This window comes from Harpia harpyja, chromosome 2 (assembly GCF_026419915.1).
Source record: "Harpia harpyja isolate bHarHar1 chromosome 2, bHarHar1 primary haplotype, whole genome shotgun sequence".
Taxonomy (NCBI): Eukaryota; Metazoa; Chordata; class Aves; order Accipitriformes; family Accipitridae; genus Harpia; species Harpia harpyja.
Genome location: NC_068941.1, coordinates 7,885,403 through 7,909,323, shown reverse-complemented (window position 1 = coordinate 7,909,323; position 23,921 = coordinate 7,885,403). Strand labels below are relative to the sequence as shown.

Sequence of the window (23,921 nt, the reverse complement as noted above, 5' to 3'; positions counted from 1 at the left end):
ATTCATCTCTCTGTACAGAAGAATGACTTGGTAAGTAAAACACCACACTGTCGGTCAAAGACTTCTGGTTGTGCCAGTGCCTCACGGCATGACTCCCCGCAGCCCTCCGGCCTCAGTTTTTCCAGCAGCAAAAGGGAAATATTTTCCTCAGAGCCGCTTTATCAGGCAGAGTTGATTTAAAAGAATTTAAGTCCAAGTGCAAAATGCTTTGAGCTACTTGTTAAGGAGATATTGTAATTTTTGCCACCTGAACGGAATAGTTATCCCAAACCCAGCGTGTTAGAGTTGTCAGCAGGAGCAGCAAATCAGATTAACATTTACAGGGGATGTTATCTGCACCTGGCAGCAGTGATGGATGACTCTGGAACTACCATGGCAAGTGCTCCTGCTCCTGTACAGGGCAAGAGATGGAACGGGGGCAAACAAGCACACAGGCTCTCAAGCTCAAGATTTGAAAGGCCGTACAAAAATCTCTATGGAGACCTCAAAGGGCTTCTTATCTGTCCACCACTTGCTCGCAGAGACACCCTTTGACTATTTAATGCAGCAGAATTGATGCATTTTCAACTGTAACAGTATTTCCTCACATACTCTTGCAGATCAGTAAAGTCAAGACCAGACACCAGGTACTGCCAAACTTTGGCAAAGTTCATACCTAGATCTGAACTTCGGACCAAAACAAAATCGTGAGATCCAACTATACTGTATTTCCCACCCTGACTAACCAGGCTCATCCTCACCGTGCTTCAGAAGAGATACAGGGCACGTAAAAATGTATTAAATCAGCAAGTGCCTCAGTAGTAGCTCAGAAGGCTCACGTAGTCGTAGCGTGTTTCATACAGAAGAACTTTGCATGCTATGTAGAAAAATGAACACATGTACAATTATTCTCTAAAAAGAAGGGGTCGCATAAATGAGACTTGATTTTGCAAAGAAATAAATGTTGCTGAAGATGGATTTTGAGCAGGAGCAGCTATGAGACCTTGATATTAAAAAGAAGGTACCGTGCAATCTCCCAGTATCCAGGCTGGAGAAAAGCCCCAGCACTTCCCCCATCCTTCCAGGCAACTAGTTTATTCATTTTCATTTTGAGGTGTCCTACTCCTAAAGCGCACAGATCCAAAAGCATCAAATCGAACACCACACAAGAAATGATGCTTTGGAGAGGACCTTTACCAGGCCAGGTAACTTCAACCTTTCCTCCTGCTTGAAGCGTGGAAGAGGAATCCTCACGGCACTGGAAGAATCATCAGATGGTTTGGAAGTTGAAGCATGCACCAGAAGACAGGCGATTTCATTTAAAATACCCATTAAGTAGTTAATCAGTTATGTAATTTCAGCATCTGTTTAGGGTGTTCCAGCAACTTCTCACATCTTTACCATCTAAACGAAGAACATCCAAACACTTATGAACGCTAGGCATTCATGAGACAGTGTGCTGTATTAACCAGCCCAATTAATAAAAACAAAAAAGAAAACAAGGAAAAAACCCTACCACCGGTATCGAGTCCTTTCAGACCGGCTTGCAGTGGCATTAGGCCCCAGCGTAAGTACGCTGTCGCCTGGCCAATTTAATCACTGGTGTAAATCCACTGACTTCATTCAGAAGAAATATTCCGTGGTATAAAACCAGCCGTACTACGGTAGCGACCCCGAAGGGTCAGGCAGGATGCGAGTCCCATTGTGCTCCTTATTGCACAAACACAATGAGGTTCAGCCCTTTGGGGTAGAGGCTCTGTCAGACGTTTGTGCCTTCTGACAATGTGTTCTGTAAGATATTTGTTTTCAGATTCGTAGCACTGTACACGTATACAAAGGTTTAGAAAACAAGGCGTGCTTACGATGCTGGAGAGGAATGGCTATCAGGCACACCTTGCTCTAAGGGCTAAAACAAATGTTTCTTTTCTTCAAAAAAGAGCAATTCACAACAATTACATTTTCAAGCTGAAGATAGCTGATTGTGTAATACGCACAACACTGTCATTCCCCTGGACGTACACCGTTTCTCTTCCTTTTACAATATTGTCATGTGCATATGTCAGGAATATTGAAAGATCCAGGTGAATTTCTGGTCCTTTTTTGAAGCTAAAATCAAAAGCTATTCAGTAAGGTGAGGGTTTCACCCCTACATACTTAGACCTAAGAAACAAGACCATGTGTGGTCTGCAGGAAATCTGTCCTGTATTTGTATTTATTAATAAAGCAAATGAGGAAGTATCTCATCTCGAGACACCTTCACCAGGGTAAGTGGGAGTGGCAGCGGCAAGCATTATAGTGGGAAAAACAACAGCACTGCATCTCTTTATCACAAATATAAACTGAGCAGTAAGTATCGCTCCAGGAATAATGCTTCGTTCCACCTGTGTTGGCTTCTGATATGGTGGCCAGTATGTCTGTATTCCTCTTTTAGCCTTTAACAGACACCAAGTTTGGATTTAACACTCCCGCCGAGAAACACAGTATGTAACAGAATACAGGTACATGGACATAGCAAGGTATTTCCAATCAAGTTGAAGTGAGAGCAGTCAGTACCTATACGCTGCTACCTGCGTACCTAAAAACCAAAGCTCATTTCAAAGCACGCAGACACAGAAAATGCAACCGAAATTTTAATGGTCATCGCAACGCTTGCGGGGATCTATGCCTCCTGAGAACGTCTGGCGAGGGCCTGGGCTTTTGCACTGGCGGCGGCGGCGGGGACATGCACTGCGAGAGCTCTCAACTTGCAGCGAGCGAGTATTCACAGCGCAAAGGTGCACAAAGAGCCTGACTAACTCCGTGCTGGGATTTTTAAATGCTGAGGCGGCACCAGAAAGCGGATCTGCGGGCCGCGCTTGCTGCCCAACTCACAGACCATCCTTATCCCCCCACCCGACAGTGGGGCATCAGTCCCGTGTGCTGGTGACGGGCCAAGTCCACGCTCCAACGTGGAAGCAGAGCATGCTGAAGGAAACTTTCTGGGTAGCTTAGAAGTTTTTTTGAATAGATCCTTCCAATAAGTATAAAGCTTGTTAACACAGGCCCCATACGGCTCGGTGACCAATGCCAAGGGTAGAAGCCATGCCTTGGCTACTCCCATCAGCAAAAGAAAGGTGAAAAACCACCACAGCGAGGAAGTACAAATGATTAAGAGCTGCCCTAAAAGCAACCTGCCTGCTGATGAAGGCTAATCAAAACAAGACCTGTGCAACCCATGCACTGCGTAAGGCTGGTAAATCCAGCTGTGTGATAGCAGAACAAAACTGTATTCCAGGTTTTTCGAAGCACCACCATGACTGACACAAATACTCCAGCTGGAAGAAGGCCAACAATTAATCAGGATTCCTTAGATTTTGGAGGTAATTTTAGCAGAACAAGAAATACAGAAGTATCAGTGAGTCCAGAACATTCCTCCAGGACAAAAATCTATTACTTCATATAAGTCCGTTAAAACACTTCATCTAGCCCTTTTAATCCCTCTTAACAGATTTGCTTTATCACAGACAGAGGAGCTAATCCTCTCCCACCTGTCTTTATGATATGGGACCATAAACAAGAGCAAGTACTTTTCATTTGTTAAGCATTATCCCCCCTTGGATAATGCTATCATCCACACTAGCATTAGTGTAATGAAGCCGTCTTTAGAGAAACACCCCAACTCTCTCAAATTCTCACCCTAGCAATGCGTTCCTCCAGCAGGGAACGTGGAAATTTATTTACCATCTGTTTCCAAAACTCATTTCCCGCCACGAGTTTCAAAACACTAAGCAAACCGAGACTTGAATTCCGGCTTGCTGGAGGGACTTCCATTTTTCCTTCATGCCAGACCTTACGTGACACATTTCAGGACTCCGCTGTGTATAACCAGATGGCAGGCTTGTTCAAATCCATCACCAACCTATACAATTAGGTTAGTGGGTCAGCTGAACTTGTCGCCTAATTACACAATCATTCTATACAGAGTTTTCTCTGTTTTTCAAAATAAGACCTCAAAGCTATCTGAAAACGGTTAAGAAATAATTTTTACGATCTACATCGTAACAGACCCCTGTCTGGCACTCTACAGACATGTAGAAAGTAACCCGAACAGCCCACTGACAAATTTTGGGTTGAATCGCCAGCAATCTCAGGAGCCTTTAGCAAACCCCCTTACAACAAAACACAGTATCTCTAGATGGTCATTCCAGTTGCGACATTGTACAAAGTAGAGCAGATTATAATGACTGACCACTTAGGGCATATTTAAAATAACTTTTGTCTCTTCAAGCTGTGGAGGCTTACTTCATACATCTGTCAGCTTGCTCAATTTTTTTCCGCTCGAAAGACATTCGTTTGCTCTCACGCAATTCCGCGTGGTTCTACATCATAAAATCTGTCTGCCTGAAAGAAGTCACAGTCATTTCCATAACATAAGGCAAGGACCCTACGTTCCAGAAGACCCGAAAGTGAAATGTATAGATGTATATTAAGTACAAATGGTACAGCATCTAACCCAAGAAAAAAAACTATTATTCTCCTTGCTTTAACACTGCCTTCTCTAGGTAACACCTGGCAATTAGAATACCATTTCAGACATACAAGGAACTGATATCTTCTCATTGCTGTGTAGGTCAAAGTCAAATTTTCCTCCTAAGGAACTGCACCCTGAAGTTACTCCCAGAGTTTAGTTAGTAAAGGGAGCATTAGTTAGTGTGACCGACTAGAGCGTGAGTTTTGTCCTTTTTTTTTTTAAAAGAAATCTGAAACATAGCTCGTGATGGAAGACAATCATCAAAAGACAGAGTACGTGTGGGTCCTTTGGGCTTTCTTCTCTTCTGCTAGGAACCAAACCAAACCTCCACATAAGTCACCTGGCTGAAAAAAAAAGAGACACGCAGAGGTAAGCAGTGTACCGTTTTTCTTGAAGAGGAATAACTAACACCCTTCGAGCAAACTTACTCAACACAGAGCTGGATTGTATCCAGTTATGAAAAGGCAGTTGGCTCGTTATTTTTGAGTGTCAGTACAGTCTTAAAAATGGTCCTATCTGACCAACGGTGACCGTTTGACAAGGATTTCATTGTCTCCCAAAGGCTGTTTGCAGCTGTCACTGTTAAGAGAAGGATCGGTGATCGGAAAGTAGCGCAAAGCAAGTCGCCTGCTCCTCAGAAACGTTCTTCTCTTGGCTTTGCTTCATCTCACGAAGAATAGATCTTGGAAAGCAGACTTCGTATACATACACTGCCGCCTCACGAGCCTCCCAGCCTGTCAATTTTGTCACGCTGAGGCCGGGAGAGCAGTTATCGCCAACTGTACGCTGCAAAGCAAGTGGTTTCCTAGATGGAGCCAGATGACGATTTCACTTTATACCTCACAGAAGTCATCCGTGCCATTTAATAAAGAATGCAACTTTTCAGTCAGCTCATTATACGACACTGGATCAGCTTTGACGGAGTTAGCTACAAAAGCCGAGCTTATTCAAATCATCAATATGCTAGGAGTCAGAACAGCTTGAATATGGCAATTCAAAGCAGCAGGACTTCAAAACACAAGATAGGACAGATTTGTCAACTTATTACTGTGTTCTTAAAGTGGAGTTTCTCTAGAACCACTTACTCTGAATACCATGTGAAATTACATCCATTTAATAAACTTTTAACTTTAGAAGAATTGCCATGTTAGCCTTGACCCACATGAACAGAAGAATGGGGTTTCCCCATTCACTCTTAATGAAAAGCTTTTTTGTTGAATACATGTTAAATGGCCACAAGTAGCTGTGGCACTTAGGTCACCCTTAAGAGCCTTTAATTTAAAGACAGAAGATAGATTCAGCTGACATTGGGAAACCATATGGGAAAATGACCAAACAAGCCGTAGACATAGGCGCATGCACACCCCCCCAAATTTCAAAGCTAGCAAACTAAAGCAACACAACTGTTATTTTTTATCCTGCCTCTTGCCTTTTATTTAGATTTGAGCTTGGGAGATTCATTACTTCAGTTGACGTACAGTTTAACCAGCCAAGAAGTTCTATATAGGAAAATTTAAAATAGGTTTACATCTTAATTTGGTATTCTTTAGGAAACAAAAAACCTTGAAGTTACGGTTTCCTCCTGCACAACCGTATTTGCAAATGCTTTGGTAAATAAATAGGGCCTACGCTTCTTGGCATTGTTAAGCACAACATATACATTCAATTGTATTAAATATCCCATATGTAAACTAAACTAGAGCACAGACTAGTGGTTTTGAAGTATCAATAGGAAGTTATTTGCTACCTGACAGACCGCAAGGAGGAGAAAGCCCAACAACCCAGCAATATGCGTACGTAGCTCACAACCTGTCATTATAACAAAAGAACTCAAGAGCCATTTTCATTAATTAATATATTTTCTGCATTATAGTTAACATATGTACTTTCTTCGTGTCATCCTTATTTCGTTAAGTATTGATATTTTGTTATATTCAGACATGAGTACATTTTCAGAGTCTTTTGCAATAAATATCATAAAATAATAGAGATTCACATAATAAATATTCTTTACAATAAAAAAAGTTTTAACAGACTTTTGTCTTAAAAATAGTTGGGATTCAACTTTGTGTTTTATACATAAAATATACAAAAAAGGACCACAATTTGTGGCTAAGGCAATAAAACAGGGACAGAATAAAATTATAAAGTACAGAGCAAAGCTAAATTCACTAAACCAAAGGATCACAAGAAACCTTAAGGACTCAAGAACGTTTAGGTGACTCAATGATACCTGAAGGCTGTTTGGATATATGAACACCACCAACTTTAATATCAACTGATACTGATAGACTATAAAAACAGGAGTGGGAGGGTGGAGTGAGCCACATCCTTCAAAGATTTGACAGCAAAAGAAACAAACGTGTATGTTGCAGCCATAATGTCTCCAATGTGAAGATCTACAGAGTGTAGCAAAAACTGAAGTTACATTGAAAATGTAAAAAAAGGAGGCAGGGCAATTCTCAGGACTGAGAATGTTCCAAAAGTTAAGACAAAAGGGGGGGGGGGCAAAAAAAAGGAGGCTGCTTACAGAAGAGTCAGGCCTTTCATTTGGCAAGGCCTTTATTTTACATCCCTCTCCAGAAAGAACACACACAAAAAAAGTTATTTCACAATCCAGCTCACTCATGAAAGTTATTCTTCCTTGGTACCCGGGGGGGGGGGTTAAGGGAAAAAAAATAAAATTGCTGAGAACAAAAAACATCTTTGGGAAGATATTCACAGAGCAAGAAGCTTCAAGAGCCCAGTGAGCCCTCACTGTCTCTCTTTCAGGAGTGGTTCAGTTACAAACTCGAAAGACCCTGCCAAAGTGAGCGGCAGATGCAGATACCAGGTCCACACTTACCAAAGAGCAGCAACGACTACGTAAAACGCTCCACACTCAGCCAAGTCAATAGGAAGAGGAGAGCAAAGACGCAAAGGGAAGAAGGTGTGTATTTGAAGTTGGGAAGACAGAAAGGAAATGAAAAAGAACAGCCCCCCCCCCAAAAGCTGGGGAGGGGGGGGCGGGGAGGCGGGTGGTGAGAAAAAAAGAAAGAAAGGAAAAAAAACATCAGCTACAACCTGAAAAACAGAAGTTGGAGGAAGTAAACCTCCCTCCAAAAATCATGAGGGCTTGCCCTGACCCCGGGAGGGGCAGCTCTCCAGTTTGCAATAGACCGCGTTGGAGTTCTTGCATCGGCAACCTGGACGATTGACACGGTCGTAACACCCTCGACAGAGTTTTAGGCATCCCTTTGCAGGAGGGTAGCAGAGCAAGCAAGGCAAAAACAAGGACATCGCTCCCATGCACAGGTACCTAGAACAGCAGTGTGACTGGGAACAAGAGCAGGGATTATCCGCGTAAGAGTCCCCTTCATCGTCGTTAGAACAGTGGTAGAAGATCCCTTTGACCAAACACATGCAGGTGCCGTACTCCACCATGCTCTCCGCAGAGCACAAGCACTGCCGGTTGCAGGCCAAGCAAGAAGGGAGGGCCCTCGGGGCCGTGCACTCGCCGCACTTGCACTTCCCACACCGTTCGCAGATAAACTTGTGCTGCGCCAAGTCCTCTTTCAAAGGACCCTTCAGATCATCTACAACCGGAGACGACTGCTTGGGCTGCGCCCGGATCGTCCGATCGGATCTGTGGCCCGAGCCCGGCCGGGATGGAGGTGACCGTCCTAGCAGCCCTTGCTCCGAGGAAGCACTGCTGTTGCTCCCCGAGCTGGCCGCGCTCCCCGTGCTGGTCGATCTGCTCAAGACGGGAGCCCTCGCGTTATGCTGGTGCGCCACATGCCCCACGTGGCTGGGTCTGTGTTCGTAATTATTATTCACATTAATTGGTATGATTTCGTGAGTCCTTTCATGCTTCTCTTGCCTGGGTGCTGTCCGTGGACCAGATTTTTTCACCACAGACGGACCTTCGGTGTATTCGTTGCTGCCCCTGATCGCCTTGATCTGGTCCAGTGACAAGATAGCTGTTGGCTGGCTCTCTCTTTCATAGTCCAACCGTTGCCGGCTGTCCAAGGAGGGCTGCTGAATGACCACTAGCGAACCACCGCTGCCGTGTTGACTTTGGGGCTCCATCTGTAGTGATCTCTACTTCTGGCATTCAGTGGGAACCTGGCATGCATCTGAAATCCTAAAACAATAATAAGAAGACAGAAGGTATAAATAAACGCTGGGTGTGTACATATATACACAAGATCAAGGGCGAAAGAGGAATAAAGAATGGGATACTTTTCGAAAACAGAAATGATATGGCAAACCACAAATTGCCCTAGCCACCTGGTACTGATCTCTTTCAGCAGGGGATTACAACAACGCTGAGGATCTGGCTAAAGTCCAGTAATGGGGAGAGCCTGGGTATGGCATCATAGATGAGGAATGCAAAGGAGACCCCATGCCATTTAAAAAAAAAAAAAAAAATTTTTCAAAAAAATAAATTCCAGTATTAACCTGTACGCTTACTTGGCAAGCCATGGAAAGCGCTTCTCACTTGCTACCAAACTCAATGTCTGTCTAACTAGCAGCAGCAATTCTGAATGCCCCCCAAACTGAGCTGGAAACAGGCAAAAACACCATCAGGTTCATGTCCTGTATGGCAGAATAAAGAATATGCGCAATTCTCACCCTTCTGTCTGCATCTGCAGCATCAGAAAGCTCAACAGATCTGCTTGCTAGTACATTTGGAAAGTCTCCTGTTTAAAGTGACGTATGTGCATTACAAAGTCTCGAACGAAGTACTGTCAAGTGGCCAAGACATTTTCTGTAAGGAAGTAACTCAGCATACAAATCTAATATGCTCCTTATAAAATTAAAGCAAGGGTGCAAACAGCCCGTTTTCAAGTATTTTCTGACCACTGGCCAGGGTGTGAAAGAAAAAGGGATAGAAAAGGCTAAGATGAACGAGGTGTCAGATAAAAAGTACCTAAGGATTCGTAAGAGTGTTAAGAGCAGATGACACAAAAAAAAACCCCAACCACCACCTCAAAACACAATCGAAGGACAAATCCACTTTCACAAGACAGACAGATTTAAAAGCTTCCCAAATAAATAGAGCATCTTCTAGTCTATCTTTTAAACAAACGGTACGCATTTTCATTCCTTTTCATTCTGCCTAGCTATCGACATGAAGATTGCAACGCCGATCGAGAAAACTGCAGTGACAGTTCTGTAGCTATATGGTAATTGCGACAAGTCTCTAAATGCCACATTTATACAGAGAACCAAGAAAATAAACTGCTTTCCTTTACTGACAGCTGGGGGAAAAGTCCCTTTTCACTCTCCCCCCCCCCCAAGATGTCATACACGTTTACCTGAGAGAGGAGAAAGTGAAGTGCTATCAAGCATTTCCAAAACTCATCCAATAATTGTGAGAAAGAGTCTTGTCTCGCCTACCCAGATCCCAGGTGGCACGGAGCTGTTCCCCACTCAGGAGAGAAAAAGGCACAGTGGCGTGGAAGCACAGGGATGGACAAGAGCAGGAGAGGTTTCTTCTAACAGGTAGTTAGCATCTTTATCACTCTGGCTGCTAACGAAGGGTAAGCGCCAGCTTCTGCCAGGACACGACACCTTTGTGCTCACCCAGCAGTCAAAGATTTCAATTTACGTTTAAAGTCACCTGTGTGGGCTTTAGGGTCACCCGATTAAGAGAAATAAAAGAAAAATAAGAACACAAACCCCCCAAACACGTTCACTTCTAATTCACACTCCCCCCCCCCAACAAGGTGCCTTCTTCAGAAGCACTGAATACAAATCCACAACAGACCAAGGGTGAATGAATGTGAAAAGGGAAAAAGATTTACAGCTGTACCAACCAGGAGCTGGGCTCCCCGGGGGACGGAAAAATCATATCCCAAGAAAATGCGAAAGACAGCCAGTGCCATCTTTGGGGGGAAAGCGCAACATCAACACGGCGCGCAGACTGACAAGACCAACTGCAGACCCGGCAGAACAAACCACCTCCACCCCCGTGCTAACCAGTGTTTAAACTGGTGCGTGTGTCCGTGTCCGTGTCCGTGGTGTCCCGTCCCGTCCCGTCCCCCACAACCCCGGCCAATAAAATAAAATCACATACAGCGAAGACGACGAGAGACCTCATGCTGCTGCACCCAGGGCAGGCACAGCCTGCAGTGCCTCCACCGCCTGTCAGCGCTCCCTCCCCACGCCTCGCCGATCCCCCCCCCACGTCCCGTCCCGTCCCGTCCCGCCTTTCCCCGGGCGGGCGGCGGCGCGGCGCCCTCTGTGCCCCGAGCGGGGCGAGGCGCGGAGCACGCCGCTGACGGAGAGGAAGGAAGAGGAGGGGAAAAAGGGGAAAAAAAAAAAGTTATGAATGAAAACAAGGGCTTTTCTTTTTTTTTTTCCCCTTCTTCTTCTTCTCCCCCCCCCCCCCCCGCCTTTTACAGGGGGAGGGCAGAGACCGAGGCCGGCACTGCCTCAGGAGGGCGGACTTCCCGGCATTTAAAGCGGCAGCGCCCGGCCACTCCAGCGCCGGGGATTCCCCGCCGCCGCGGCTCGGGGGCTGCCGGCTCGACCCCCCCCAACCACCCCTCACCCCGGCGAAGGAGCCGCCGGCGAGGAGGCGTGTGGTTTTTTTGTGGGGTTTTTTTGGACGTTATGCTCGTTTTCAGCCGACCGCGGTCCTCTCTCCCCGCCCGTAACGGCTGGCCCCCAAGCAGTTACCACACAGCCGCCCCCCCCCCGCCCCGGGCACGCCGGTCTGTCAGACCGCCCCGCTCCCACCCGACACCCCCTCGGCGAGTACGGGGCCCGCTCGTGGAAGCCCAATCCCAGCGGGTTTGAGGTGGTTTTGGGTTTTTTTTGGGGGGGGGGGGGGGTGTCCGGCGGTGCGGCACCTGCTCGCCGTGCAAGCGAGCGGGCTGCACCGCCCCCGCGGTAAAAGCACGACGAGTCCCTGTCCACCCCCCCCCCCCCGCCCCACCACCACTTACTTATTTCCAAGTTGTCGCTAGTGACGGCAAATCCACCCGGCGGAGGGCGGCTGGGTGACGGCGGGGCTGCAGCCCCGGCTCCTCGCCCTCCCAGCCCCGCGGGGGGTGTGTGTGTGGAGCGGGGGGGGGGGGGGGTAAGGCGGGCGGGCAGCGCTCGTCGTTCTTCGGCAAAGCCCTAGGCAGATCTCCGCGTCCGACTCGGCGAGCGGAGGAAAATCCAGCTCCGCTGCCCGCCGCAAGCCCTCCCCTCTTCGGGGGTCAGCGTTCAGCCGGGGCCGGGCCGCCCTCCCGGGACTGCGGAGCCGGTCCCGCTCCGTGCCCGCGGGGAGGCCGAGGGAAGAAGCGTTCTCCTTTGGGCGCGAGTCTCTCGGGTCTGCGAGGCGACGGGGAAAACAAATCGAGCCCTTCCCGCGAACGGTTTAATCTCGGGTCTAGCGAAAGGCAGCTGCCAAGGGCTGCCTGCCTGCCTGCCGCAGGCAGCGGGGAAGCAGGATCAGGCAGCGCGGGGCGCTTGCGAAGAGGGTCTCCAAGAAGACGCGGGGAATGCCAGGCTCCTGCTCGGGTTTCTGATTCCCCTCTCCTCACGGGAGCCGTCCCGGGCGATCCCTCCACGCTGTGGTTGGGGAAGGGGAGTGGTGGTTGGGGAGGGGGGCGGGTGGTTGAGTGCACGGCAGCGGTCCCGGGTCCGGCGCTCGGCTTCACCGCATGGTCCTTGCCGCAAGTCCCTCCTGGCAAAGTGCAACCACAACCCCTAGTGCAAGAGATTTGTTGCGGTGGGTTGGTTTTGGGTTGGTTTTTTTTTTGGGGGGGGGGGGGGGCGGGGGGGAAGAAGTCGCGGAGAGGCACTTGCTTTCAAGGCACACCTCAGCAAGTTGCAAACGGAGCTAAGAGGCAGAGCGTAATGGCTCTGCGAGCCCTCTGCAAACTGCCATGTGCTTGCTGTTGCTGTCGGGAGGCCGATTGACAGGCTTGCAGCACGTCAGGGAGAAAACGGCAACAGAAGGCAGCCCCGGACGCGAAAAAAAAAAAAAAAAACAAACCAAAAACTCTCGCACGAAAACTCCCCGGAGCCTCCTCGGTCTTCCGAGAGAATCCAACGAGGCTCCGGCAACGCAACGCCACATCCCCGCGTTAGGCAAGCCGGACAAATTACCCAACCGGCGGGGTTTTTTTTTAATTACCAGCAAATTGTGACTGGCTCATAGCGGCGCTCACTCGGGACAACGAGAGACCCTCGCCCCGGCCGCTGCGGTCCGCGGGGAAGCGACCGCAGCGGCCGGGAGCCGCTCGCCTGCCCGGCCGCCCCCGAAGCCCTTCTCCCTTCTCGCTGCCTGCGAGAACCCCTCACCCACGGGCACCTGATGCGGCGGGGCGAGGCGGGGGGGAGAGCGTCGAGCACCGCCCGGGCTTACCTAAGGCCAAGGTGAACGCCTGCTTCCCGAGGCACATTGGCGGCCCCGGCGCGGAGTCCAGCCCGGGCAGTGTAGGCAGCCGCGCCGTCCCGCCGCCCGTCCCGCCGCGCTGTCCCGCCGCCGTTCCGGAGTGACTCCGGCCGCTCCCCGCCGCCTTTCAGCGCGCAGCCCCCGCCCGCCGCCCGGCCGCGCCCCCGTGATGTCAATGTGTCACTCCGCGGCGCCCCCGAAATCCCGGAGTGGATTTTTCCACGCCCTCCCGGGAGCCGCTCCCCGCACGGGTCACGGCCGCCGCGGCCTTCCCCCCCCCCCCCCACTCCGCCTCACAGCCACCGCGGGCGAGGCGGCGGTGCCTGCGTGTGCGTGAGCGAACCTGCCCCTCACCGCCGCCGCCACGGCTCGGGTGGCGGCTCCCAGCCCCGCCGTGGTGTTATCCCGGCCCCGCCGCTCCCGGCCGGCAGAGGGAGCGCGGAGGAGCGGGAGGCCGCCGGTGCAGCGCACGGGACCGGCCGCCGCCGCCGCGGGCTGAAGGGGAGACGCAGGTGAAGGCGAGGGGGTGGTGGGGGGAGGAAAGGGATTTATTTCTGAGTGGCGGGTGACAGAAGAGCGTGTCGTCGGGCTGGAGTCGTGCGGGTCTCCTCCCGTAACGTCACGGGGAGATTTCTTTTCTGGGTGTTTCAGCAGCGGCGGCTTTCACGCAGGGTTGAGCCAGGTGGAATAGCCATTCATTTATACCCATAAAATGCTCCTGCTTCTTTCGGCCTAGGAAGGAGGCGGCTGAGGACTTCAGAAAGCACTGACCCTCGTAATCCGTCCGTTAGGTTGGAATCGGCTCTTCCTGCCCTTTTACAGATGGTACTGAAGCACCGGGAGATGGTACGGTTTACCCGGTTGTCTTCTTCTACCGCCTTTCCCGGCCGGAGCCCACAGGGTCCCCTCCGAAATTCATCGCTGCATTTCTGCCATGGTGCTGGAGACATCACAGTGATGCCTCCAAAGCCATCGCTTTTATGGCCAAATATTATCTTTGATGTATGTTTTGGGGTTGGTTGGTTGGTTGGTTGGTTGGGGGTTTTTTTGGTTTTGTTTTTTGTTGTTGTTGTTGTGGGTTTTTTGACTAAAGTGTTTTAAAAGGCAACTAAAAGAACACAGAGAAATGATGTAAAAAGCAATCAAAATTCTGAGAATTATTTCATAACGACACGCAACGTATCGGAACAGTTGAGACTTCTAGTGCTTGGCTAAACATCGCTGTAGCCCCAAGTTTACCTGAAACATTCTAACAGGCTTTTTACAGTCTCTTTCACAAAAATCATAATTCTCCCACCCTTTGCCCCAAAGAAGGAAAAAAAAAAAGTATTAAGAATACATGGAGCTGCTTAGCAGGAACATTCACCTGAAAGCAAATAATCCCTACAAACAAGAACATACCAGTACAAAGGTATTCTTCTGTGACATCTGGTCTGTCCACCCAGATCACGCTCATGGATGTAGCACGACTATTTTTCATTAAACTTCACCAGGCTGGGAAATAAAATACCCAAACTACATTTTTTTTATTTCCATCATTATGCAAAAACTTTACTTCAACTGCGTATTTCTCTGTGAAATAAAATCTTCATGCATTAAAGGTTATATACTGTATATCACTAATACTTCTAAGTTTGTAATTAACAGGCTGCTGATATGGACAAACTATAAATACTGTCTTCCAACTACAGAGGCTGAAGTGACAAACAGCAGCATAAAAATCTTTGGCACGGTCATAAAAATATCCCAGTCCATCATTAATATTGCAAGGGGAATTAGAAAATGCGGTTGCTCACCAAAAGCGTTCTCAGACACACTCCAAGCACAAAGTACAAAACCATTTTCAGTTAAATCCATCTGAAAACTGTGGAACCTATCACAGTTCGAACCGACACAAATTCCTACCAAAGAACAAAAATGACTTGAGAGAACTACTAACACAAATTACCCCCGCAGAGTAGCGCTTAGTGGTGCAAATCTTATCTTCTCCTGCTATATTTTAGCTTTCTGTCACAAAACAGCTCCGTTTTGCATAAAGACAAACCCAAAGACGCAGCATTTGTGTAGGTGTGCTGCGTACAGCAATTCTTGCAGCGACATCGACATCGACAGCATCAGCGGTGGCAGTAGGTGAGCTGCAGGCGAACGGCGGGTAATCGAGCCTTTCGGGTTAGCGGGGCTCCGCTCTGCGGCTGAGAATACTCGTATTTAGCAACTGACTGTCTTCTCACAGAAGTTCCTACGTGTTTTTCCTAGGATACTACTGTAAAAACATGGCTTAACACCTTTCCTTTCACATCTCTAAAGCCGGTACTACCTTAAAAAAACCATGCCAAGCGTTAAGAGCTTGATTTTAGAAATACAGTACTGGGCTTGAATGGGTCAGTAAAATAAGCAAGAATACTGGCAGCAGTTTGCTGTCACTTGGCACCTGAATTAACACTTCACTGAAACGAGGGAAAACCCTACAGCTATATCAGAAGGCTCCCCGCAGACTCAAGCAAACACGCCTGCATGTCACGCAAGTCATCTCATTACATTCTTCTTGGAAAGGATAGCAGCGAGAAGCTTTCGTTAGAAAAAGGAGAGCTAGAATGCTGGAGACTAAATTGGCAACTTGGAAGAGGATTGATACACCTTATGACTACATCCTGGCACAACCTTAATTTGAGGATCGACAGACAGACAAGAATCCGATGCAACCAAGTTATTTTCTATCTCCAAACTGTCATCTAAAGGTGCCTGTTGCTCCCACTGACAACAAGTCAAGAGGGACCAGCCCTTTGTGCCCAAAGTTAATCCTTCTGAAAAACCTCCCAGAACTGGGTTCAAGAGACTGAATGATGGCTGACAGTCATCACTCAATCCCTGTTTCCGCTTTCACTTCGAGGATTATGTACTGGAGATCATCTCCACCTTCTGCAGTCATATGCTACTTCTCCCTCGTGCAAGCTTCGGCGTGCCAAAAGGCGTGTTGGACAGAATAAAAGCGGAGTCCCTCGTTGGGTTTTGTTTGTTTTTTTCCCCTAATCCACACCCAGAAGTAACTTTCTTCTCGAGGTCACTTGATTGACCTTTATAGGTAGTGAACTACACCTTTGTAAAGATGAATTGGATAAACCGCGATCCTCCCACTATCAGTGACGAGCAACGCTGCTCCCGTGTTGCGTCCTGCCTGGGAATACCATCATATTTCCCATGAAGCGGCATCTCCGCTAGGCACAGATCCCAGCCGAGGAGGAGAAAGACATGTACTCGGTCCCAGACACTGGCACTTCTCTCTTCCTTCTAGGCAGTGCGAGATGGCTTAGTCTGTGAAAAGCAAGAACTATCCTATCTATCAATCAGCACTGTATCCTTTCAGACAGAAGAGGTGACAAACAGCCTGTACTTGAAGCATTCGACATTTACTGTTCCTGTCAGTCATCTTCTGTGGTGATAACTATCTTAGGCCAATATGGCTTTGAGGATACTCAGCAGAGAAAGTGTTTACGCAAGTTATTTGTCAGTTAATAACCAACCTTCACAGCTGTAACAACATTTCTGAAGTTATAGAGGAATTCAAAAGCATTTTAAAAAACCCCACACATTGGCATTTGTAACGAAGTTATAATCGAAATCGTTGCGCCAGTCTTGCCTGTAGAATGTGTGAGTCCTGTAGTTCCCCCGCCAGCCGTGCAGCGCTGATCTTGCAGAGGTGGGTGTCGGGAGAAACAGCTGGAACCTGCGGCTCCCAAAAGCTTCACGCGTCAGCAACTTGGACGTTGCGCTAGGTGGAATTTTGCAGGTGTTAGCGTTTGGAGGCTCGGGACCCACAGCGTGCTGGGAGAGCCTCAGAAACTCTCGGTGCAAGGAAACCATACATGCTCGTTGGGGTAAGACCGGTACAACTGAATTTTTAACGCTTACACAAGCAGGCCTATATATAGTGAAAAAAATCCCAACAAACCAACAAAATCCTACAATCGCTATTGAACACTGCTGTAATAATAAGCGTTGTGGGCAGTTTCCTATCAGCTCATTGAAAACCTTGGCAGTCCTGGCTTAAGCTGGTTGGCGCATGAGGCGAAATAAAGCTATTCCGAAGAGCTGAAGTGAAAACCATAGGTGCTGAGGTGAAAGGCATACCCCAAAAGGTACAGCAAATCATTTCAGGGTAAGGAAGAGAAAGTGAAGGATGATGTGAGGTAGCGTTTCCGATCACGCTTTCTGCTAGACAGGTTGACCTTTATCTGAGATCAAAGGCACCAGTAGCTGGGGATTTCTTCAGCTTCTGCACAAGGACTGTTCTTCAAGCTCTCTGAAGAAGCGCAGCCGCGTGAAGCTACTCCTTGCCGTCACTGCACGGGCTGGGGGTAGGCACACAGGAAATCCTCAGTTGCAAATACAATCTTGAGTTTTCTCTTTAGAAGATAACATCAGTTTTTCTTAGAGGCAGAAGAGATAGTAAAAGGCAGCAGCCAAGCAAACCTCTGAGAACAAAGGGACGAACCTCCACATGAACCTGCTTCATGAGCATTTGAACGTTGAATCAAAGTACAGGGGAAACGCTGCAGAGCTAGGGTTTTGGTCCATGCCCAAATTCAGCACAAGTTAAAAAGAAAGAACCTGCAAAGCTTCGCACAGTAAGTTGGGAGTCTGAGAACATGCTTCCCTTCCCCATCTCTTGCACCATATCAGAGAAACCAGTTTTTTCCTTGGGTATTCCTCCCAAGCATGGAGAGCAGCTGGAGATATGGGGTTTGGTGGTCAGGTCAGCGACACCTGCTAGCTATTTCTGAATCACTGAAAGGTCAGTTTGGTAAATGGGGATTAGCCAGAAACACTGCGGGGCGGGGGGTAGGGGGGGCTGCAACTTAGGTAGAACCTATGTGATTTTTTGGCCTTCCCAAATGGTAGTTTTTAATGCTATCTTGCTTTTGCTGTGAAGAATAGCAAAGGAACTTTTGCTGTCAGAAATGTAATTGAAGACAAATAGCATTGAAGAAAAGCTGTAGGAAAGACAACACACCAGTAAAGGCACCTAACAAGAGGCAAAACTTCACTCTCCAAACTGCGGGCCACAGCACGTCTCTTCATTTTTCACTACTCACTTGCCATATAGGCAACTGGTACGTTTAGATTTCTCCTTCAGATCTCCACAGTTATTTGTGGTCTGATCAAGTTTATTTCTTCCTTGGAGAACTGTCTCTGTAGACTTCATGTTTAGCTGCTGTGCTCATTGTCTGCACTTATACAAGATACGCTGCTAAGGTACTGATGATGTCTTCGTTACTTTGTATTAATTTTTAACTCTTTTAGCAAATTAGCTAATGTTACTTCATCTGCCTGTATAAAAAACTTTGTGAAAAAGGAAAATTGTCATTATTACTTAATACAGATAATAACTTATTCACATCCATTGTAAATTACATTATCTGCAACACGTTGTTTCCCATCTTAGCACGAAGCAAGCTGCCTTTTATTATCCATTGAGACACAATTCCTTGCACAGAAATTAGAATAAGCTCTGCTCCGTTTCAGTTTTCACCGACAGGAGAGTATTCCTGTGTTGAACTACATCATCACAAATATATATATCTCTCGTAGTTTTAACATCACTAAGGCGAAGGAAACAAGGGTCTATGAAGCTAAGAAGAGGCCCAAGTGTTAAAAGCTCTTCTTTCTTTCTCCTAATTTTGGCTTGGGCACATTTCAAAATGTCTCAGTCCTGACTCTGCTCTGTTTGTTTGCTGTCAGAGACTGCAAAAAGACTCATCACTGCAAAGCCGCATTATAAAAGTATTAGTCAATTAAGAGAGTAATTGTTTGGGTGGCTCCTTCGACCTACCTCTTATTTGAAGGCCTGGCACCTGACCGAATGCTCAACTTTTTCCATTAAGATTTTACCAGGTGAAAATTCCGTCCACGCATGAGATGAGGTGGCTGAGCAAACCCCAGCTCCCCAGAAGGAAGCCGCGTGTCGGAGCCCTTGAACACAAAAGCCCATTACTGTGGCAGAGGGCACAAACCAAGACCACGCTCAGTGGAAGCAGTTCTCGCTTCTCTCCTTCAAGACAGCTCGTTCTGACGTGAATTGTATCTTTGAAAGGTGCCGGATTCCTGGATTATGGCATCAGATCCCAGGCTCCCCAGTTGTATTCTGCTGCATTTTTAGCATACAATTGATACAAGAAAACCGCAACATTAATGCAAAGACTATACTGATTCAGTGGGTGGACGAAACCTGGGTAATTCAATTTCTGCAACCATACCAGTTCCGGTGGGTTCTCTTTGGTTTTTTTAAGGCCACTAAACTGTTTTTCCATTTCTCTTGCTTTCTTCTACAGCTGAGTTAGGTAACAAACAGGTGGAGCTACACAGATTCTCCTGCTGGGATTAAGTACTGTAGATCTAGCTGTGTAAGTATGTGCCGAGAGCTGAGGGAAAGGAGGTGGCTGTTTTAATTATAGCTGATAAAAAACTAGCCAGAGGAAATCCACCATGACTGAATAATAGCATTTAGCTTCAAAAACAACTGAGGAACAAACCTTTCCCATTTCTGCTCGAGAAGTGGCCACTCCCCAGGTGTGGACTGCATTATCAGAGGAAGAGGTAAAGCTCTCTGCTAATTTAAATACATGGCTCTATGTATGTTTTTATTATCTAACCACTTGTGGCGACTCGGGTATTACTACATCTCTAGGAATGCCTATTATTTATCAGGTTGTGCAATCCGTCACTGTCAGCTGAAGGAGGTCTCGGGAGCAGCGTTTCTAATTTGATTTGAAAATATACATGGAAACCTGAGACTGCTTTTAGCAAGAATGATGGGGTTGGCCTAATGAACACAATCTCTTTTGTCGTTCTCGAGAACAGTGTGTCAACAACTAAGTTTAGGTTCCCTCCACAGCTGTAACAGCTTCTGTAGAGAAGCAGTAACTTAACATCTATGTCACGTTCTTGGTTCTGCTTTACCAATCGAAAGGCATTTCAATGAGATTGTAACAGACAACCTTTGATTCCCTGGAATGCAAGCAGGGAGGAAGTTTTTCCATGGATCCCTTGAAAAGAAGTTTACACCAAGCAATGATTTTTTTCACAGAAACTTCTTCCCCTGAACCTTAATACAGGTGCATGATACCAAATGATGCTTATGAAAGCACGTATCTAGAGACGTAGTTCCCAAATAGCTAGGGCACCAGAAACTGGCTACAGGAAAATGAACGTGCCACAGAATGTCTCTGTGGCAGAGCCGCATGTGTTTCTGGCTGCAGCATCAGCCACTTCAGTACATAAATATTTACCAATTCTGACTTCTCATGGGAAAAAACAAAGCAACTAACCCCACACCTTTCTTTTTTACAGTTGAAAAGACATGGAAAAGATCTCTCGCCACAACTCTGCAAGAGTACAGCAACATCACGGGTAGCTTGCTGCATCCCAATAAGAGAGTGATAAAATATAATTTCGCTATTAGTCTGGCTTTTTTTTTTTTTCCCCCAATTTTCTGGGTCTTCTTCAAAAGAATCTGGTTTGCATTTGGCAATTTGAGTATTAAGCACTAAGATATCCCTTGCATGTTTGATGTTGTTTGTTGTACTCTAGAAGAGCTTGCTAGTCACATCTTGAAATTTTGCTCTATAACAACAGCTATCTGTCAAGGAATATTCAGTGTCAAGGGCTGGATTCTGTTCCTAGTGAAATCAAAGTTAATCTTGTTTTCCTTTGGGATTGATGAAGTCAGGAGACTTCTGAGTTTTGGAGATAGTTTGTGTGTTTGCTCTTTGTAGCTAATATATCCATGGTTTTTTTATATATATATATATGTGTGTGTGTATATATATATATATATTAAAAATATATATAAAATATTATCCCTCGAGCTTTTGGGTTGAAAAGGTCAGATTTCTCTCACCAAAAAGAACTGGGAAAACCCTTGACAATAAAGAACATAAAGCACACGTGATGATGCACATACTGTCATGTTATTGATGAAAAAACCTCTCATCTCCATCAGGGTGGGAGACAGGCCGTGGATGAGGCAGGAACTGTGCCGCTCTAACTCAACACAAGCTGGTAGGAAAGCTTGCACTGCCTCTCCTGCTGGCTCTCACCCAGAAGAACATGTACAGACACACACTTCACATGTGTATGTTATGAGACCAAAAATTGTGTGTGTCTCTGTGTGTGTGGGGGGGTGGTCCCTCTTTTAGATTCCCTCAATAAGTCTCTATTTTGAAACTGCTACCGTGATTCTTGTTTCTTTCTGTGATTCATTAAACACGGTATTCTTGAGAAGCCAAAGAATTCCAACATATAAAGGCCACATCTGCTGCTGAAACATACTTTGTTAAAGCATCTCAAAGCCTAATTAGGATCTTGTATCTATTGCTTCCCAAGTTCAGGAAACTGAAGTTCAGTAATTTTGAAAATTATGCAGAGAATGGATTTTTCCCCTGAAGTAGCACACTGACCTTCCAAAACACTGCAGTAATGCTACTGCAAGATGACATTTCTTGCTGTAATACTGAAGGATTCACAAGGGAGGCACCGTACTGTTGCTTACAGCTGTTTGCGTAGATTTACAGGGGTATAATCTGACTTAAAAGAAGCATCTGAATAAAGATAAAAATGCCAAGTGTGTCCAGTTGAAAAATACAAAATGCAGTGCCTTTTCCAGCATACTTATTGTGTGTGTTTCCACTGTTTTTTATGTTAGCTTAGAAGTGTGGACATCGTTGCCTGACTGAATTCAGAGCTTGTAGTAATTTTCCGTCCTGTTTATCAAATACAGGACCCCCCCCGTCCCCCCGACAACAGTTCCCTAGTGCGTTCTAAGAGAGACCTCAGAGTATTCAGAAAAGGTCGTCTTCAGCTTCAGCAGATATTGAGGACAACTGCTCAGCTGTAATTTATGTCCATACCTCTTAAAGTAAGTGAAGTAGCTGTCATCACCAGGCTGGATGTCAGCTCTGTAGAGGGTAATTATCAAAACTTAAACATCGATCTGTTAGAATTTAAACACCACTCTGTTCTTATAGCAAACTACCACTACTTTTCTAATTCTTCTCCAAATGCCCCATCTCCAGCAAATTGAAACAGAAGCCTATGGTATTCTTATGCAGGTAAGATACAGTTTTCAGCATATTGCTTCCATATGCTGAGTTTTTGTTGAAGGTCTCGTGCAGGTTGCACATCAGGGCTCTCAGAAGTAGCGCTACTCATATTTCATCACACAAACAGTGTGAAACATGGGAAGTAAACGGAAAACAACATTTTTGAAGCTGGACCGGTGTCAAGAATTACTTTTCAAAACCCTTTGCTGTTCTTTTTTAAACTTGCCACATGAAAAAAATAACTTTGAGTCAATTACAAACACTCCTGTAGACTCATTAGCTCCTGTAGACTTAATTTTCCAGGGTGCCAATTGCTTTAAAGTAAAAGTGCTCAGCACTTCTTAGGAAGACACAGAAAGAATCAGTTGCTCAGAGACTTCTTTCTAAGGCAGGAAGGGAAAATTCCTATCGTCTAACCTCCCTGGGCAGATCTTGAAAACATTGTCTTTTATTCTTAGCAGTGTTATTGAAACATACCGCCCTAGCACTAAACGCTACCTAGATGTCAAGTCAATTCTATAGCAATTACCAATTTCAGTCAGCATAAGTTACCGATATCCCCTTATATATACCAGTCATAGCAGTACTGAATATAAAAGCTAAACTCTACTGAAAGGTAGATGCAAAAAAGTCGAAGCTTTTAAAAAAACCCACACTAACTCAAAACCAGAACTCTTGCAAAAGAGTCTCTTACTGAAACATAGGAAATATTTGATATTTAAAATAATATTAAAAATGGAGTCTGCCACTGAAACAGCTTAGAGAGGTGAATTTTCAGCTATTGCATACCCACACACTTGAGAACACAGACCTGTCAATAAAAGCATATCTAATCTCAAGTGCATTTGTAGGTTCCCTGTCAACTGATGTTGGGAACTTCTGATGGTATGCATTTTCTAAATTACATGCATCTTCCCATGTACTGTTAGGTACTCGAATACCAATATGTATGCTAATTTGTACCTATAAAGATGCAAAGTAAATGTGAGAGATGTAGTAAACATGAAACACTGTTTATTTCAACTTTGCTCTTTGCGGAACAGCTAAACTAGCTAAACTGTTGATATCAGAGGTAGTTTAGACAGAAGATGGCTTGAACTAAAAGAAAAAAAAGAAAAAATATTTTTTCAGTGTATGTCATGGAAGATCACTTGATTTCAAGTGAAATCACAACGCTATGAGGAAGGGGCAGACAAACTGCAATAAACATTTTCAAAAACATCAATAAAATTGTATTTGTAAAGGCAGGTTGAAGAACAGGCTCCAGAGCAAAGCCTTCAAACAGCAGAATCCAGTCAGCACTGCATGTTTTATTCCTCATCCTTGCCAAGGTTGCATATGCAGTGCTCCAGAAAGAGACCCTGCATTTCCTACTGCTCTTTCAAGCTTTGGGAAAAAAAAGATATGGGAGTTCCCAGAGCTGTGGACTTCACTAATGTCAAATGCATTTTTAATCTTGGTAATAAAAAATATGTTGCATAGCCTCACCAAAAGTAAAATTCCTGGACACCAATTGAGCTGTTTAAAGCCTGCTGACAGTGCTCAAAACTCAAAGCCACTCTGTTGGGTCTCGAAGCAGGTCGTAATACAAGGCAAGACCCACGGTTTTGGAAACGGTATTAACATTCAGCGCTAACCTCACCAGTGCACTGTTTTATCTAGCTCCCAAGTGATTTGCTGACAAAGATCATTACCAAAAAGTGAACTTCTGAGGAAAACAAAAGCAAGACCTTCACGAAGTACTTTGCAATTGTAAGCAGGATTCAATTCTTGCAACATTTAATACACAGTCATTGTTTCCAATGGAAGTGGGACCGTACCCTATTTAACAGAACCAAATGCAATAGAACTTTTTGCAGTACACTTTTTCACAATTTACTTTCCCTGAGGAGAACTTCGTATCTTTATCAGAAGAATGGTCTGGTCATAAGCAAATAAAAGCAGAAAAATCAAATCC

The 23,921-nt window shown here is 46.0% G+C and overlaps 2 protein-coding genes across 2 annotated transcripts in view; both read right to left on the bottom strand.

Annotated features, from left to right (window-relative positions):
* Positions 1–6,329: 6,329 nt before the first annotated feature.
* Positions 6,330–8,557, bottom strand: SPRY1 (sprouty RTK signaling antagonist 1). The gene has a single exon (XM_052814839.1). The coding sequence runs from the start codon at positions 8,555–8,557 to the stop codon at positions 7,595–7,597; it is 963 nt and encodes a 320-aa protein (XP_052670799.1). The 3' UTR covers positions 6,330–7,594.
* Positions 8,527–23,921, bottom strand: part of SPATA5 (spermatogenesis associated 5) — a 229,961-nt gene continuing 214,566 nt past the window's right edge. The window contains exon 16 of the mRNA XM_052814826.1: positions 8,527–8,612. Coding sequence (XP_052670786.1) covers positions 8,583–8,612 — 30 coding nt within the window. The 3' untranslated portion in view covers positions 8,527–8,582. The remainder of the gene's footprint in view (positions 8,613–23,921) is intronic.